Here is a 19,093-nt window from a genome sequence, read left to right on the forward strand (position 1 = left end):
AGAAATGCCTACTTGGATTTTTTAAAATTAGAGTTTCATTTGAAGAGGGGAAGGGGATGGAAAAAGTTAAGAATTTTTATGTACATGTAACAACTCTACACAATGAATATGATCATTATATTTTACAACATGCTTATAAAAATTTTTAAAAAACTAAGAAAGTGAATTTCAACTATATAACAATTTAGGAAAAAAGTTATATCATTATACTGACTTTTCTCATCTATGGTGATGGTATGACATTCTATTTATTTAGTTCTTCTTTTATGTCTTTTAATGAATTCTTGAATAAAAAATACTTATACATTTTGTTATATCCCTAGATGTTCCAAGATTTTGGTGTTATTATAAACACTGTGGGTCCTGCTCAGGTCTTTTTGGAGAATATGCACGTACCTGGGAAGGCACATAGCTTCCCATATGCCTGAATGTGACTTTCTAGATTTCCAGGTATATAAAAGAGCTCTGCAAAGTTCCTTATGGACTTCTTTTTTTCCAGATTCTTTTTCTAAGATTTTTTGTTTATTTGTTGTTTTCCCAAATTGTTATACCTTAGGAAGCTTGAAAGTTAAGCAGTTGCTGCTAATTACTTTTAACAAACATCCCTGGAAAAAGGCACTTCCCACATGTGTAAACTCTGAGTCAGTTCAAGCTTCATCAGTCAATTCCTTTAGCGGATCAAATAATGATGACCGTTTGAGGATGGGGCTCTGCAAGGATTTTAATCTGAAACTGATCCTTCTGGTGGACTCAAGGCTGCTAGTTTTCACTGTTATTGTAGACTATTTCTAAGATGACTGTGGAGTTTCAGAGAAGAGCTGGAGGGTAGGGAAAGCTTAAATGTGACAGACCTATTGTTTTTACTAACACCTGATCATTTAAAAATATACACTCTCCACGTTGTTTCAAGTCTTTAATTTCCAGAGTTCTGAAAATGTTAATTTGATACTCTTGGTAGCCTAAGAATTGCTTTTCTGGCAGAAGAAAATTTGCAAACTTAACTCTGCAAGTCCTAATTATTTGGTTTCCTCATCAGTGTGCCTCTATTTTACCTACAAACACTACAGTGCTTCATTAGATTTATAAATGATAAGTCACGCTTTGGTTGCTAACATGAGTTTTACCTAATGCTTTAAATTTCCACTGGTTTGTCTATCATCCATGGATAGATATTGAATAGAATTCTACATTTTGAACTTTTATGCTAAATTTATTGTTTCTAGTAGTTTTTGTGTAAATTTTGCTTTACTTTTCTAAGTAGATAATCATGCCATCTGAGAATAGAAGCAAATCATCCCTCCATTTTGTGTGGCACTTTTTAATTTAGCCTTACTGTAAACTTGTGACATAGATTACTCAGCTTCCTTGTTGAACTAACCTTGGTGTGCTGCCTTTTTGTCATGTAGGATTGTTTCTCTTCTGTCATTACTTTTTTCCTGAGTGACAACCATGACATCTCTCTTGTATGAGTCATGTCTATTTTCTTGATCAATTGACATAATTGAGTCCTATCTTTGCCATATAAATATTTTTCAAGGAGGAATCTCTTATAGAATATTCATTCCAATGAGTGCTGTTTAAAGAATTGGCAAATAGCAAAAGAATGTGTAAATCACAATCCTAAGACTGTGTCCTTGAAATATTTTATAGCACTCTCCTCATACTCCAAATCATAATTTTCTTGTTTGGGATGGATGATTCACATTAACTGTAGGTCTTTGGAAAACTTCCTCTAATTGTTAAAAAAGAAATTCCTTCAAATATGAGTTCTGTAGCAGCAGTACTGATCATCCAATCACAGACTTCTGAATTTAAAACTAAAATGGTTTTTAAAGGTTATAAAACCCAGCCCTTTTATTTTATAGGTGATAAAATAAGTTTCATTATCCCTCTGCAGCAGAGCTTCCCTTTAGCTATTATTAAAATATAGGAAGTGAATTCTAAATTGTCCACATTGAAAGGTTCATCTCCACTTCTAACACCCCGGTCTGACTACCGTCATTTCTCACTTGGAGGACCCCAATAGTCTTCTAACTCTTCTACCCTCATTCTTCTGCATTCTTATTTCAACACTTTAGAGACAACTTGTGATCATGTCACTCTTCTACCCACAACCTTTTAGTGGCTTCTCATTTTACTCACAATGAAAACCAAAATTCTATCAATGGGCCTATAAGGCTTTTAGCAATCAGTAGTTCCATCCCCACATGTGTAGAACTTATCTGCGCTACACTTCCAGTGGCAACCCCCTCTCTAATCCGCACCAGGAAACTGGCTGCTTGTATTTCTCTAACACATCAAGCATACTGTTGCAGGGGTCTGTGTGTTCAATGCTGCCCCTGGAACACTTTGCTACTGCACAGTACCTGAGTCATCTCCTGCCCCATGTCCATGCTGAATTCTCAGTGAGTGCTGTTATGATATACCACCCCCAATAAAGTCAACCCACTCTCTCTAATCTATGCTAATTTTTTCATTTATAGTTTTGATATCATTTATTATGCTCTAATGCATTATATAAGTTACTTATGTACTATGATTATCTCTCTGCTTCAATTTAAGCTTCATAAAAACAAAGATGTTCTTTTGTTAACTGATATATCTTTGGCAGCCATGAAAGTGTCTGGCACGTAATAGACTCCCAATAAATATTTGTGAATGCATAAGCACATGAAATGAATGAAGTCACCCTGACATTTAAAGCTGTGGTTGAGCTTTGACAAAATCACAGTGTTCATCATCCTTGTGCCCCTGCAGTGATAGTAGATCTTCCAAAATCGTGAGTGATTATCTTCTGTTTGTTAGGATCTGGTTCCTTGAGATAAAAAATTTCCCTGTAGATTCTATGTAAAACATTTAAAAAATATTTTATGCTGAGAAAGTAAGTTGGGTAACATGCAATACACTTTATAAAAATGTATCTTTACTCCTTGATAACTTTTATGGTAACAAAAATAAGAAGCAATAACTGAATCATTTCTTTGGCTGCAACATCAAAATGGGTGGCATAAAACAATGGACATATATTGTCTCATAGTTCTAGAGCCCATAAGTCCAACATTAAGATAGCTTCTGTGCCAGACTTAGTTTGAAAACTATGGAGGACCATCCTTCTTTGATTCTCATTAGCTTTTTGGTGTTCTTTGGCTTGTAGCTCCGTCACTTAATTTCTGTTATCTCACAGATTTCTCCCTGAGCTTCCTTGTCTTTCAGTGGTGATTTCCTCTTACATATATGGGAAACCATCTTATCAGATTTGGGCCTCCCTCAATGAGCTCATACTCCTTCCTTTACATCATCTAGTCCTTGTTTGCAAATCAAGTCATGTTCACAAGCATTGGTGTCTTAGTCACTTTCCTCATCATTGAAGGCCAAGAAATAGAGAGGAGGGAGGGTCCAGGAGGGAGACACACCTTCCCAGGCCACACCCAGCGATCCTCCTCTAACCAGGCCCCCCTTCTAACAGCACACTCAGCTACTGAGGACAGTGCCCCACGGGATCCAATCACTTTCCAACAACTCTCCCTCTGAGTGCAGGAGTCCTGGGGACATTTTAGATCTCTACTACAGCAACTGGGAATTGAGACGTCATAATTCAGTTGAGAACAATGAATTTTTTCATGGATAGCCATGCTTTGAGTGTGGTGAGAACTTCTTTTTGCTTCATTTATCAATACTGTTAAAAGGAAGCTCGTTACTGATCACCTTTTGTGTGTTCCCCTCACCTACACTGAAGAACTACTACAGCAGTTTCACACATCCTACTTCTCCACTTCTACAACACCCTTCTCTGACTCCCCTGGGATGACTAGCTCCTGTCTCCTTTCTCTCCTGGTTGATCACTTGTCATGTGGGTTCACTTTCCTGGGCACTTAAAACTTAGCTGGAATAGTTCTTCTCTTCTTCTGAAACATGACCTTTCAATTCTGCTTGTTTTGATGCACTTCATTGAAAATTCTCAGCCCTGGAAACCTCATATCATCTGATAATTCTCTTGGGTTCTCAGCATGTATGGGAAAATTACTTAACTTACAGACTTGCGTCAGTGCAATTTTGCCTTTTCTTATTTCAGGGGGCCATCAAAGTACCTCTTGAGGAACTCTGTATTTTGCCCTGGTCAACCTTTCACAAGTTTTCTACGGAAGCTATTACAGATCTTTATCACTCTTTTTAAGTCCACCTTACAATTACCTCTCTTCCTACTCCCCTTCTCCCCTGTTCTCTCATCATGAAATATCAAACAATTTATCACATGCCAGGACCTTGGCTATGAGCTTGAGTGAATAAGGCCAGTTACTGCTTTATGGGTCTTGCCAACTTATTTAATATACTTTCACATTTCATTAAGTAAGATAGAGCAGTAAGTAGATATCTACAAAAAGGGGTGGGGCACAATGCAATGCTAGAAGAGCCCATGGGGCCATCATGGGCTTCTGACAGTTCTCTGCAGGACACACTTGAAAGCTGAGATTTCAAAAGCTAGGATGGGGCAGAACATTTGAAGTAGAGACAAACTTAAGCAGTAAACCTTAGCACTGAGAAAGCATGGCAGATGTGGCGTGGTAAAAGTGCAGCCTGCACAGCTGCAGTATGGAGTGTGAAGCATGGTGGGAGGAGCAGGGCTGGGGGTGTGTATGGAGATGAAGCATACATTGGAGGCAAATCCGGTTTCTTTCATTCCTGACAAGTAGCATTTACCTCACAAGGCAGATTCACACTGTGAAGACTAAGTTTCTTAGTTTTTCTTCCCTACTCATCCCCAAACAAAACCACAGAAGCCCAAATTGAGCTGTATTGACATGGCTTCTTTCCCTCTCTCCCTCTGTCTCGAAGAGCAGCCGTCCCTTCCTTGTACCCCAGGTCCCACTTTCCTCGGCTTTTAATTGTGGATCCAGGTGAATGTGCTGCTCACCAAGCTGCCTCTGTGACTAACTCATGGCACAAACAATTTAACACATTTCTCTTGGTCCTTTTAGCTCATTATAAATTTTAGAATAATTTGTGTTGGAAATCATCGGGAGATTTTTATCAGGTTTTAGTAAATTTTTTGTTTTGTCCTCATAATACGATTTGAAGAGGCAGTTATGTGCACCTGTCCCAGTTGTCTGCTTCAGGACAGCTCGGAATAGGACAGGGAGCTTCTGGCTGTATGAAGTCAGAGGAGGAGGCTGCAGAGGACACCCTCTTCCTGTGAGCCATGGGTTGTAGGGTGCCTGGAAGAAGAAGCAGAGGAAGTGGCTGTAAATAAAGTACTTCTTCAAATGTACCAGTGGGAAACATTTACATTCCTGAAGAAATACTCATGTATAACATATTCATGGTTATTTTCTTTGGTCTAACTTTTAAATATGTATAAATACATGAATACAAACAGTATGGGTATCTACCCCTCCACACTCAATGCTCCTACTTACTCAGACGCACACTCTGTATGCCTGCAAGTCTCGCCCCTTCTTTGCTCTTTTTGACCCCTCCTACTTCTCGAATTAACATCTGAGAGTGTTCTGTGTGCTAATTCTGCTCTCCATCTTTTGTTCGTCAGTCTAATCCTTTACTTGCTTTCCTCAAAGTCATTACAACGGAGCAGCAACAATGATAAACATTCTTCTAAAACTGTTCAATATAGTGTGAACACGGAATAGTTTGGAAAAAACATGCCTGGGGAAATGATCATTTTGGTGAATTAGCCATTACTCTATCATTTAAAATGCTTAACTTTTGAATTAGCATTCTACATTGGGACCATCACCTTCTGTGTTCCCATTATCAAAATTCTCACTAGAATGTTAATTTTTACCAGTTTTTCTCATTATGAAAAACATAGAAATAATTAGAGGTGATAATTTTCTGTTTCTACTCCTCTGGGCTTATCTGTCTTAGCAAGTCTGAAATAAATATTTGCTAAACAAATTAATAAAATATACCCTGTTGTTTAAAGTTAATACCTATCTGAAAAAAAAAAAAAAGTTAATACCTATCTGTGTTTTAAAAGGTCATCTAATTCAGTGTCAATGAATTTCTCTTTGAATCTGATTGTCTTAGAACAGCTTTTAAAAGGTGATGAAGTTTCAGAATTGGATAGAGTACTCCTGAGACATAAAACTCAGAACCCACAAGTAGATTTTGACTTATCTTCAGTTTTTGGAGGTTTTCTAGTCAATATACTAAGCCGAGTTTCTAGAGATGGTCTGGAGTTTTGAGCAGGAATGGGTAGGATGTGAGGGTGGGCAGTGTCCATTTTGGCAGGGCAAATGATCTGGAAATTGCAATTGGAAGCAGATGACAATCACATTAAGGGCCAGTGAGATGAGAGACAAGTTCATAAACTTGAAAGAAATTTGATTTGGGAAGAAAAGCCATGGATTATGTCAGTAAATAAGCTGGTCAAAGTGTTCCCTTTGACTTTAGTGTTGCACTGTCTATTGAGGTAAATATGATTATTATTGTTACTCAACTGAATTTAGAAAATAGATATTGATCTTTAAGAATTTGAAAGGGTGATCATATAAACATGGCTTAAAGCTTTGTAGCTTTAAAGGGACATCACTTGAATACTTTTTAGCCATTGCTTGGTAAACCAAGGTTTCTCATATGTTCCATATATATTTACATATACATATATGTTTTTTTTTTGCAGGTTTAGAGCAGTTTATTGGAAGAATGCAAGATTTTCGATTATACCAAGTGGCACTTACAAATAGGTAAGCAGATGTTGCATTGCAAACCTCAAGAAGTATAAGCATAAATGTGAAATTCACTCAAATAATTATTATTTACATAGATTATTACAATGACGATTATTGTATTTCTCACTTTACAGCATTTGGCAAACATCACTTAATTAATATTTAGAGTGTTAGGATTGGCTTATGCTGCAGTCGTTACTCACCAGTACTCCTTATAATATGAAGTTGATCAAATTCTTTATGACACATTTTCTCTACTAAAACTTGATTTGTGAATCTTTTGTAGAATTTGGGATACATTTGCTTAAACATTGTACATGAAGTAGTTTCTAATGCTGAAACATCTGCTTTTGTATGTGCCTTTTAAAAATTTCCTGTTGAATTTATAACTACTGGAGAATGTAGAACAATGAAAATGATTGTTTCGATATATGAGAACGTCTCAAGAGACTGAGCTGTTAGACGTGGAAACAAAAAGAATGAATATTTGATGTATTGTTATATTTTTTCCTATTTCCAGTCAAGAAATAACCTTATAGACTTGGGCCAGCTTTTATGAAAATGTCCCTCATCTTGGGTGTAGTTGAAGATCATTTTTAGGACTTCTGAAACACACAGTTTTCCCTTTTGCTCAGAGAAGTTCAGGTGAAATTCTGCTGAATACAGCCCTTGAAAATCGTCCACAACTTATCATCTGATAAGATACTCTATTGTTGTGTGGAGGAGTTGATTTCATTCACATCTACTGAAGGCCAGAAAGAAGAATGTTCAACTTCTGCAAGGGAGACATAGATCAGTGTGGTGAATTTCCAAATGACAGGACTAGTTCCCATAAGTTTGGGGACAATGGCGGCTGATCTGGTTCTGTGGTCTGTAAGGTCACTACCAACTATCAGCTGGAACCTTGTACTTTTTTAGTTGCTGTACTCTGGAGCTGCCTGAAGAGGGTCTGTAACGCAGGAACACACTCCGGAGGAGTCTGACTGCCACCAGCCCTAGTATCTTTCAGATCACCTTTGTCTAAAACATGCTGAGAGCAGCATTGCAGTAGTTCTTTGGGAATGAAGCTTATCCCGGGATGGGGGTCAAAGGTTGCATATTGGGTCGTGACTTTGGGCCTTATTCAAAACCTTGTATCAATTGAAAAAAATACCTACGGGATTTAAAGACGGTGTCACTTCATGTGGCTTGATGAATAAAAAAGCTGCTGGGCCCCTCCACGGCACCCCTGGGATCTGAGGGAGGAAGCCTGGTCTCTCTAGGACCAGGATTGCTGACATTGGCCTCCTGGAATGAATGGAAAGGTAAGGTGGATGAGTTGCCTATAAATAGAATGACTGATCCTGTTCTAGAATGGGTACATTGCCCTTAATGGAAATATTAAATATATCTGCCTGGACTTGGCTTTCTTCTTTGACTGTTGGCAGATGCTATATGATCCAAAGCCATTGGAACATTTCAGGATGCCAGCAACTCCATAGATGAGTCACAGGAAGCCACTGACAAATGGCCTTGGCTCCAGGCCCTTCTCCTGAAACAGAGCAAAGAAAGTGCTCCTTGCTTTCATCTTCTTTCCCATGGATGGACTGGAAACCCTGTTTATAAGTCGCACGGTCTCCAGTTTATCATTGCTCACTCTGAGTGGTGAGCCAGTTTAACCACTGAAGTAAATGATATGATGTTCTTCTACATAATCACAAATGGGCACAGCGAATTATTATATTTAAATAAATATCTTGATAATCAGACAAGGGATGATGCATGCTTCTTGATGTGAAAAGTTAACACAACAATGTACTGTTCTTCAGATGCATTTTATGAGACTGAAGATGCTTATTTGGCCAAGAATGAGCTTAATCTTATTTTTTGTTTAGAAAATTATTAAAGATAAATGGTTACTCACCAAAGCATGAGAAGTTATATTCCTTGGTAACGATGCTTTGAAACTCTCTTACTGTTAAGTGATCTGCCCTGAAAGTCTCTCTCTTGGCTCCTACAGAGAGATTCTGGAAGTTTTCTCGGGAGATCTGCCCCGACTGCACGTCCAGTCGCACTGTCGGTGCCCCAGCAGTCACCCCCGCGTCCACCCTTGGCTACAGCGGTACTGCATTCCCAACGGAGCGGAAGCCACAACCAGAAACAGAATGTTACGACTGGACCCAGACGCCCACCCTCTTTCTTTTATCAATGACAACAATACTGGCACTTCGTGGGTTTCACACGTGTTCACAAACATTACCCAGCTCGATGGAGGAGTGACGATTTCAGTGGATCTGGAAAACGGACAGTACGAGGTATGCAGGAGCAGCGGGTTACTTCCGATTACTGCAAACCTCACGTTCTAAAACAACACAAATGAGTTTTCACGCAGTTCTGAGGCCAGAAACGCAAAACCAAGGTGCTAGCGGGGTTGGCCTTCCTCTAGCATCCCCGAGGGGGTCTTTCCTTGCCTCTCCTGGTGTCATTTACATTGTGATTTCACCATGGAGCTTGTATCTCCATTTTCTCTCTTTCCTCGTTTGGAGGTGTGTGTCAATTATTTTTTCTTTTTAAAAACACCTGCCCATTGTTTTAATAGTAGAGGACTTCCTTAGCATGTGGAAAACCTTGGGTTAATCCCCAAAACAAAGTGAAACACCTACAAAAGGGCACTGTAAGGAACAACAACAACAAAAAAAAAACCACCTTTTTTCTTCATCATTGCATAATTTTTTGCATTTGGTTGATGATCTATTTGATATTTGAATTTATTTTTCTTTTGTATTATGTTTGTTTCAATTTACCATTTCAGTTTCAAATTTATATTAATTCTATTAGTTGTTTTATTATACTGATTTTTGCAAGTGTGTTTATAATTTATGTTTATCCTTTTATGTTTACTAATAATCATGGAAGTAGTGCTATACATTCACATCTTTACAGAAGATTTAATATTAATTTGCACTCTGATTTATAAAACTCTTGAAAAGAGAGACTATACAACTAGAAAGTGTGTTACTTTTACAGTAGATCTGGGAAATTTCTGTATGTTCAGTAAATGTTTGATAAGTGTAATTATGAGGAAGTATGCCATTATACTTAAACGTAACAGTTGCATGCATTGACTTATACTGATGTATCAAATTGTAACTTTATTTATAACAGTTATCCTGCCCATTTCAGGTGTTTTATATTGTCATTCAGTTCTCTAGTCCACAACCAACAGCAATAAAGATTCAAAGGAAGAAGGAAAGCAGCTTGGATTGGGAGGACTGGCAATATTTTGCTAGAAATTGTAGCACTTTTGGGATGGAAAACAATGGAGATTTGGAAAATCCTGATTCTGTCAACTGTCTTCAGCTTTCTAAGTACGAACATTTGAAAAACAATTAATGTTAATGAATTGGTGAAGTAGTAGTGACCTATAGATTAGACCACTTATTAAGATGGTAGAGACTTCTGTCTATCACCAGCATCCTTGAGGTAGATTTTCCAATATCCTTTCTCTAAATTGACTTTTAAACTATGTTTAGAGCTCTTCTAAAACTATTTAGTGTATGTCTTTGGTTACAATATCACTAGTGTTTTGTACTTTTGTACTTTCAGATTATTTAGTAAGTGCTCTCTGTTCTAAAAGATTCTGTTTGTTATTGAGCAAATGATTAGCGTGTATGGCTTTCTGTGATTCTTTGTCCACCAATGATATGGCATATTTTTATTTTCTTAGAATGCAGATTCTAAGCATTGGCTGATATTGCAATAATGCCTCAAAGATGTGATTTTTGTTTTATGGAAAATGTGAATAGACTTTTTGAATATGAATTTTCTTCCATCAATAGGTTTGCTCCATATTCCCGTGCTAATGTCACATTTAGCATCCTGAAACCTGAACGAAAATATCGTCCTGGATACAATGACTTTTATAATACACAATCCCTTCAAGAATTTATAAAAGCCACACAAATAAGGCTTCATTTCCATGGGCAGTACCATACAACTGATGCGGATGTCAACGTCAGACACAGATATTATGCAGTGGATGAAATCACCGTCGGTGGGAGGTAGAGTGCATTACTGAAGTTGAGAGTGGGGAATTCCACTATGAATTTTGTTTTTGATAATGTTTTTGTCGTACTTAAAATGCTGTAAATCTTTAGAGCAAAGTAGACTCTATGCTTTCTATTTTGAAATGATTTGTACTCTAAGGTCTTTTAGGAAGATGTAGAAGTAAGCCTTTTCTGCATATTATGTAGCTTTGTTATAGAATAGATTTCCCAAACTATTTGGCTGAGAGGGTACGAGTCTCTGAGGACTGAAGGGCATAGCTCAGGTGTAGAGCAGTTGCCTAGAATGCACAAGCCCTTGAGTTCTCTCTTCAGTAAGCCCTCCACAAATGCTATCACATATTAAATTTGACTTAGATATACTTTATCATATGTTGTTTACACTTTCTTGGTTTGTTATGAAATATGATTTTCATGTATTCTTGAAGGCAAAGAGTAGAAACTTGATTTGGGGTTGCAATGAGCATACCAGATAATCGATATGCCAGACGTGAGGCTTGATCTTTCCAAGTTCAAGGTTCCATAGGGAATGCATGTTGTTCTTTGTACTGTGCTCCTCATAGTTTATAAATTTCTGATCCTAACTGAGAGCAAAGCTCAGGCGTATAAAACTAGGCAGCAACTAATATGGAAATGTACATGGAAGTATAATTAAAGTGAGTTGTTGTAGAGAATGATGTGCTTATGAATCTTTAAAAACAGACCCAAATACCCATATGTAAAGTTGGTTTGTTAAGTAATTGCACAACGATAAGGTAATACTATCCAGTAATCACCACCTGATTTTGGGAAAATGAACAAACGGTTGAAATTGTATTTGCAGTAGTGTAGGCCGATGCAGTGCCTTGACAACTTCGGCACACAATTAGAATAGGCGCGCACAAGCCCAGCCCCCTTTCCAGGGTGGCTTGAAAATTATCATAGCAACACAGTGTTGTTCAGATATCTGTGAGAGTCCTTCCAGTGCCTTGGGATTGATTAAATGAACAAGCACACAATAACAGAGAAACTGATTGTCATGCTGATCGCAGGTGTTCGTCTTCCTTGCTAGGGTCACATGGTGTATATTTTCACAGGCTTGTAAGTAGATCCACAGTTAACTTGGTGATGTTGATGTTCACAGGTGTCACTGCCATGGTCACGCCAACAGATGTGACACAATGAGCCGGCCGTACAGGTGCCTCTGCTCCCAGGACAGCTTCACTGAGGGACTTCACGTGAGTGCTGTTTTATACACAGAAATCTAAAAGTCAATCAATCAATCAGTCAACCAATACAGTTAATGTGAATTCAATGAACTGAATTTTGGTTTCACTGTGAGTACACATAAAAATAAATTTAAAATGTCAATTATTTCACAGAAAGTTTTAGTAGCGAAAAATAAATGCTAACAATGAAGTCAAAAATTGTATTTTTAGACATAACCTGATAGCTGAAACAAAACTGTAATGCTTTCCTTTCCTTTCTCTCTCTTTCTTGGTTTTATCAACATGATCATATGTCATAAAACAATATATAAGTTTTTCGGTTAGCCTGATGCTAAATTAAAAAGTTATTTGGTTCTTATATCTAGAAGATATTGACCTAAAAGTAAATATAATATAAGGTTTTTTGTTGAAGAGCAAGCTGCATGTTTTTGAGACAGTTAAGATTAATATATTGCTAAATTCAAGAATTTTATCTAATTAATGTGAAAATCTGCAGTAAGATGACCTAGGAGCTATTTTACTTTAGTTTGTCTTTAATTGTCTAGAGAAATCTCAGAGTTTTGATGGAAATTGTGTGTGTCTATAGGAGTAGCAGGAAATGGGTTTGTTATGAAATATGATTTGTAAAAATGTAAAACTAACAGACACTAGTTGATAGATGTGTTCGGCATAAACATTAAAAATAGCACTGTGAAAGAGGGTACGGTGACAGTAACAAACACACCAATAGTGAACATAGGTAAGAAGGGGTCCTTAGTAATAGGTGCTTTAGTAAATTGGCTGCAAATTTTTATGGAAATAAAGGTAGAACCCTATCTCCTCTTGTGTACAAGAAAATTGACATGACACTGAAATATAAACATAACTGTTAGTTTATTAAAGATGAGAAAAATATTTTAAATCCAAAGTGAAGGCCTTTAGAAACTAAACAAATGAAATACAAGCAGAGACCAATATATTTGGAGCAAAGAAGGAAGTGAGTGTATTCTGTCATATGAATATCTAAAATTCGGGATATCATAGGGACTAATGTAACTGCCATGCAGTGACAGGCGATGGATTAATATTTATGTCATAGTAAAAGGTAAAGAGTAAGTTTGTTGAAAGGAACAGTGAATACTGAATTATTTTGTCAGTCTTCTATGCCTTTGTCTGGAGATCTGAGGAAATACTTTGAAGATAACAATATGTAATACAACAACTATTGTTAATTTCCTATCATCTTGTTTTAAAATTCTGTATCATTTTTATTGTTTTTATTGTTTTGTTTGGGGCTTTGTGTTTGTTTTTTGTTTGTTTTTGTTTTTTTCTCTTTAAAATAAAATTTAAAAAATAATAAAGATCCTCAATATATGAAGAACACTTAAAATATTAAGAAAAATATAGCAACTCAATAAAAAAGAGTCAACACATGAACAAATGATTTTGAAAGGAAGAAAAGATAATATTCAATCAACACTTGAAACCCAGTCTCAGTTTTAATCAGGAAGGTACAAATTATAATAAAATAGTGTTTTAAATCTCTTAAATTAGCAGAATGTTTACAGACTGATAACATTTACAGTGGGACTTGCAAGACTATGATATTGTATTTTTTGTTTTGTTTTGTTTTTTGTTTTTTGTTTTTGGTTTTGTTTTTTTTTTTTCCAGTACCAGGAATCAAACTCAAGACCTTGCACTTGCCAGGCAGTCACTGTGCCGCTGAGCTAAATCCCCAGCCCCCAAGACTACGATATTGTATATATCACCTCCAGGACTGCCTATTATTACAATATTTTTGGAGCATAAATTCACCATGTCTATTAAAATCTGAGTCACAAATACAGTGATCTACATTATACAATTGCTGTTATTTCAACAAAGCAATTCTCCAGGATTAAGTGTACAGAATAGCTTTGTTTATATTCTTTTTGTTACATAAATATGGACCTATATAAGGTATGATAAAATATGATAAATGTTTAAACTTTTAAAAATTACAATAAAGGACACATATCCATTAATCCCCTCAAAATCTTCCCCCACTTCAAGCACACTTATCCATCATGTTTGCTGTTTTCTGAAGCAGCCCTGCAAGTTGTCGTCTGTGTCTTTATTGCACTGTTCTCGGTACCTTGATATCCGGAATCCATTTAAAACTTTTGTTTCATGGTCATTTTGACTTTATGGAAGTCAGATGTCCTGGGGTATGATTCAGTGAATAAGGTGGGTGAGAATACAATGTGACGTTTTTATTTGATATACATTTCAGTAAGTGCTTGATCGACAATTGGTAATGAGAAAAAAGGGCAAATACTTATTTTTTAAGCTTATTACAGCAACAGGTACACTCTGCGATAATCAAAAAATTCCAAAATATTTGCCTCATTTCAAATACATTTATTCCATCATTTTTGGTAATGTGTCTTTTTTTGTGGATGTGGTGCTGGGGATCAAACCCAGAGCCTGTTCATGTAAGGCAAGCACTCTACCACTGAGCCACATCCCCAGCCCTTTGACAATGTGCCTTTTGACATAAGCCTTTTAATATTTAAACATTCACTGTATCTTTCGATCATTCCTTGCACATAAATGTATTTTAGCTTTTCTTTTTTTAATTTAAAGATTGAAAAAACTAACAGAACAACAATGAGGACAAAATCAAAACAACACAAAAACAACAAAAAAGATACATGACCTGAAAACAAAATGATAGCAATTAACAGTGGTTGCTACATTACATACTGTTATCTTCAAAGAAGTTGCTCAGTCCACCAAACATAAGAATGTAAGGTTGATCAAACAAAGACAGTAATAAGTAAAAAAAAAAAAAAATTGGAAATGATGCACAGCTTCACCACTCAAGATGGTAGGAGTTCAATAATGGTTCTTATACCGCATATTGCTGTTTTCAGATCAGTCATTCAGATTGCCAGATTCAAGCGTGCAAAATTGGTCAAGAAAAAAGAAAATTTTAAGCATTGACTGTTCCTTTCAGTAAACCACAGACATCAGCAATACACCTACCCCAGCTATTTTGGTATATACATATAAATTTTGTTTTTCATTTTAAGGAGAAAAGAAAAGAAACCAAAATAACAAAAACAAATGCATAAACAAAACAGCATAAAGGACAATACAAATGATACAGAATTTCAAAACAAGATGATAGGATATTAACAATGGTTGTCATATTACATAATGTTATCTTCATATTTTAGCTTTTCAACAGTAGCACTGTGTCATAGTCCTGGTAGGACTTATGACCTTTTCTACCTCCTAGACCTTGTCCTGTGCTTGTGTTTTAATGTATCAAGTCATTTCGTTGTGCAGTGTGGTTTGGAATATTACAGAATACCTCACTTTTTAAAAAATCATCTGACGAGTTTTTGGCAAACTGCCTTTCTGTCCTCAGATTCTTAATCTGATCTGTTTTGCTTTTGACTATAATATGAATGTGTGCAGTTTAATAGCAAATACATTGTCTAAAATGCAGACTTTTGTGCACACATTCATGAGGAGGTGCTGCTCCTACTTCAGCTCGGAAGCACTGATTTGTTTATGGCTTCCATTCTTATGTGTGGAAACCAAACCTTTCATATTCTTCTTTAGCTATCCCATTGAATTTATTCCCCAGATGAATGGTTATATTGATGTTCATTTTAGTTTACTTATACACTAGGTCTCTACCACGAGTCAATAATTGCTTTTGAAGAAGAAATCTTTTATGTTGTTTTGGACTTCAAATGTCTGGTGTCTTCCAATTTAATTCTATGAATATATCATGAGAAAAAAATCTTTCTAGAAGACCAATTTTAATAAGTTTCATTGTATTGGTGACTATATTGTTACAAAGAGGAAATTAATTCAGTTAACTTGGCTGATTGCCTCTTGAGCCATAACTACGTGTTTGCCTTTTTGCCAGCATGACTTGTTCTCCGTTTTACAGTGACATTCATTGTTTTTCCCAGTGTCTTCTGATAGTGCTCAAGATGGACGCTTCTTGCCTGATCGTGTAATCAATGATTTCTTCCATTAACTTTGCCCTTCCTCCCAAACCAACTAGCCATCCAATTAAAAACTGCTCTGGGATGGATGTAATGAACTGATGGATCTAGAACACGCAAGCTGTGGTCTGACACCGGCACCTTCTCATGGTGGCACTAGCCATTCCTTCCTTACGACGTGGAGCTCTTCCAGCCTCAGCTATTCTCTGCTGACTAGCTTGTCCAGGCTCCCTTTGGTCTCTGTCCCTCTCTTTCTTCCTCTTGGTGGCCTATCCCATTTGTTTCTTTCTCTCTGATCACTCTCAGTGAAGTGTTGGCTATTTTACGATTCTCTGGTGATTTCATGCTTTCCCTTAAAAATAGAGGCATTAAGTGAATCGAGCTTCGTGATTGGTTGCAGAAGTCAAGTCAGACTTTTCAGACTTGGTCTCAGGTGGTGACTGTTGGATTATGAACTAGTGAGCTAATTAACTACAATTTAGGTTGGGAAAGTATTTTAATGCTTCTTATTCAGACGTGAAGTATCTTTGGAAAACAGAAATGAATAAGTAGACTTGTGTTATTTAACTCCTTGTCATATTTTTGTTAAGTCATGACTTAAGCCATAAATAAAAAAGCAACAAATACAATTAGCAAAGTTTGGCAAATATGGCTGAAAGGGAAAAGTCAATAGACTGTTAAGTTGAATGATGTGTCTGTCTCTTAATATTTCCAAGCATGTGTTAAAAATGAAAAATGATTTTATAATGGTGTTTATAATCATGACATTCTCATTTTGCTATCATTCAAAGTATTTTAATATATGTGACTTTTCTGTCTGAGAAAATTGTCTTAGGATCAGCTGAAAATATATTTATTCTGGTGCTTTTCTTGTTCTACTTTGCAAACGAATATAATTTAAAATAAGCCGTTCATTTTCTATTGGAAATGATGTTCTTTTAAAAGACCTGGATATAGTCCCAAAAGAATGTCTTCAATTCACAGTATTATGCCAACCATTAATAATATTACTCAATAAACAGGGCTTTGTGAATTAAGTTATAGCTATTTGGCAAACAAAGGAAAACGTAAGCTTTGAGACTATGCCAGTCCCTGGCAACTGTCTTTTCTGTGAGAAATAGGTTTTAGAGGAAGTGAAAAAATGGGAATGAATGAAGTAAAGAAAAAAAAATCAAAAGGTGAATTCAAGAGCAAGTTGTTATTGTAGTGATTTTTGGTGTGAAAGTTTCTTTAGTTGTGCATAAGTTTATGTCACAAATTGGTGGCCCAGTGGTGCAAGAGTACTTATACAATCTCAATTTTTGTTTCCAGTAAAAATTTTCACTTGAAAAACCTATTGGCTTCTCTCTGTCACATTATTATTCAACACCGTGTGCCACACTTTGGCTTCTGCCACATTCATTACTACCTACAACCTTGTAGATGGGTGGATTCACTCAGGTTAACCTCTGATTTTGAAAGTCTTTTCAGTTTGGGAAACATAAACCAAAACTTGTAGAATATGGGATTCCTTACTATACATCTTGCTAAATCAGCCAGCAATTACAAGAGTTCCACCCATTGCTAACTTGTGTTTGCTTTTTCCTTTCATCAAAATAAAAATTGAGGCACAACAGCTCAAAAAAAAAAAAAAATCTACTAGCAAAGACCCTGCTGATCCTGTCTCAGATGAACTTAAGGCAATGCTTATTTTTTCTAAATTATTTTATTACTTTACTATCCCTAAAGTTTTTACCTTAGGGAGGTTCAGTGACTGTCCTCCATGACATTTTCCTAGGAGCTGTGACCTATTGTGCTATTTTATTCGTGAGTTAAGGCTTTGATTTTAATGTATGATACATATCATAAAAAGTAATGGCATATTTCATCAATAGCGAATACTTCTAGAGTACTTTTTATATTTCTTCCCGAGAATGACTGAAGCAGTGAATGATTAATTTACTGGGCTTATTTTTCAATTGATCTAGGGCAAAACAAATCCGAAAGACTAGATACTATTCATTAACTTTCAAGCAGAGTTAAAGATTCCAAAGTAGAATTCAGGAGCACATGGCCTTGAACTTGCACGAATCATTAGATAGATCACAAATAGGAAACACATACAGTTTCTTCAATGATTAATTTTACTTTAGTAACAATCATTGTTGCTTGCACAGTTTTTGTGCTTTAAAAAGTAAGTCATTTATTCTGAGGCATTTGTAGATTCATATGCAGTTATAAGAAATAGCACGGCAATTTTGTGTACTTTTTACTCTGTGTGGGTGATGGTAACATCTTACAAAACTAATGGGTCTTTTTTTCCTTTTTAAATCAATGTTCCTCATAAGTGATTTGCATACTGTAAAATGTACCTTTCAAATTTGTATACCTTGGTGAGTTTTGGCAGATGTGTATTTCTGTGTGAACTCCACCCCAGTCAGGGTAGATAATGTTTCCCTGTCCAGAATGCTCTCCTACGCTCCTTTAAAGTCAGCGCCACCCTCCCAGTTTCCAAACTCACAAAATTACCACCTGATTTCCCATGAATACAATTTACTTTCACTGGTTCTAAATTTTTATATTATGGAATTATTCACTATGTATTCTTTTGGTACGTGGACTTCTAAAATTGCCTTCTCTCCACCTCTACACCTGCTATTCTCTTACTAGTGTTATTAGCTTATTGACATAAAACACCTCTGGTCCTTTTGGTAGGAAAGTCCCCCCACATTAGGGAAGTGTGGGTGAAGCTCACAGGAGCAGAGAATAACCTTGGAAGTAGAAGCTTGGGCTTGTACGTTACGTGTCACTGATGTGATAATATAGCTACAGTATCTCTTCTCCTAGCTTCTTTTCTTATTTAGAACTTTATGTGTTTTAAGAATGAAAGCATTGATAGAGTCTCGCTTTCAGAAAACTGCTCTCAGGTGAAATTTGCCTCCTTAAGCATTTTCCTTTAACAGCAGCATTCACCTTCCAGGAGTTCTGGCCAAGACTGACGTGATGAGCAGCACCTCAGCCAGGCAGCGGCGTTCTGTTGGCTCCTTAGCTATTCTTCCATCTTTGGTGACATCATCACCTGCAAGCCCGGCCAAGCCTGCACCAAGCAATTTATTAGTGACCATGAATACTTTTCTGATTCTTTGGCTCTAACTTGTGACCTTGTTATAGGATTAATAATGGATCTTATG

At 36.5% G+C, this 19,093-nt stretch overlaps 1 protein-coding gene across 2 annotated transcripts in view; it reads left to right on the forward strand.

The window, feature by feature from the left end:
* Ush2a (Usher syndrome 2A (autosomal recessive, mild)) overlaps positions 1–19,093 on the forward strand; it is a gene marked incomplete in the record, with an annotated part of 661,834 nt that overhangs the window by 59,847 nt on the left and 582,894 nt on the right. For both annotated transcript variants that reach the window (XM_013519932.1, XM_013519934.1), the window contains 5 exon segments: positions 6,638–6,701; positions 8,686–8,980; positions 9,849–10,033; positions 10,505–10,726; positions 11,853–11,946. In XM_013519932.1, coding sequence (XP_013375386.1) covers positions 6,638–6,701; positions 8,686–8,980; positions 9,849–10,033; positions 10,505–10,726; positions 11,853–11,946 — 860 coding nt within the window.

Source organism: Chinchilla lanigera, unplaced genomic scaffold (genome assembly GCF_000276665.1).
Source record: "Chinchilla lanigera isolate Chin_1 unplaced genomic scaffold, ChiLan1.0 scaffold00005, whole genome shotgun sequence".
Taxonomy (NCBI): Eukaryota; Metazoa; Chordata; class Mammalia; order Rodentia; family Chinchillidae; genus Chinchilla; species Chinchilla lanigera.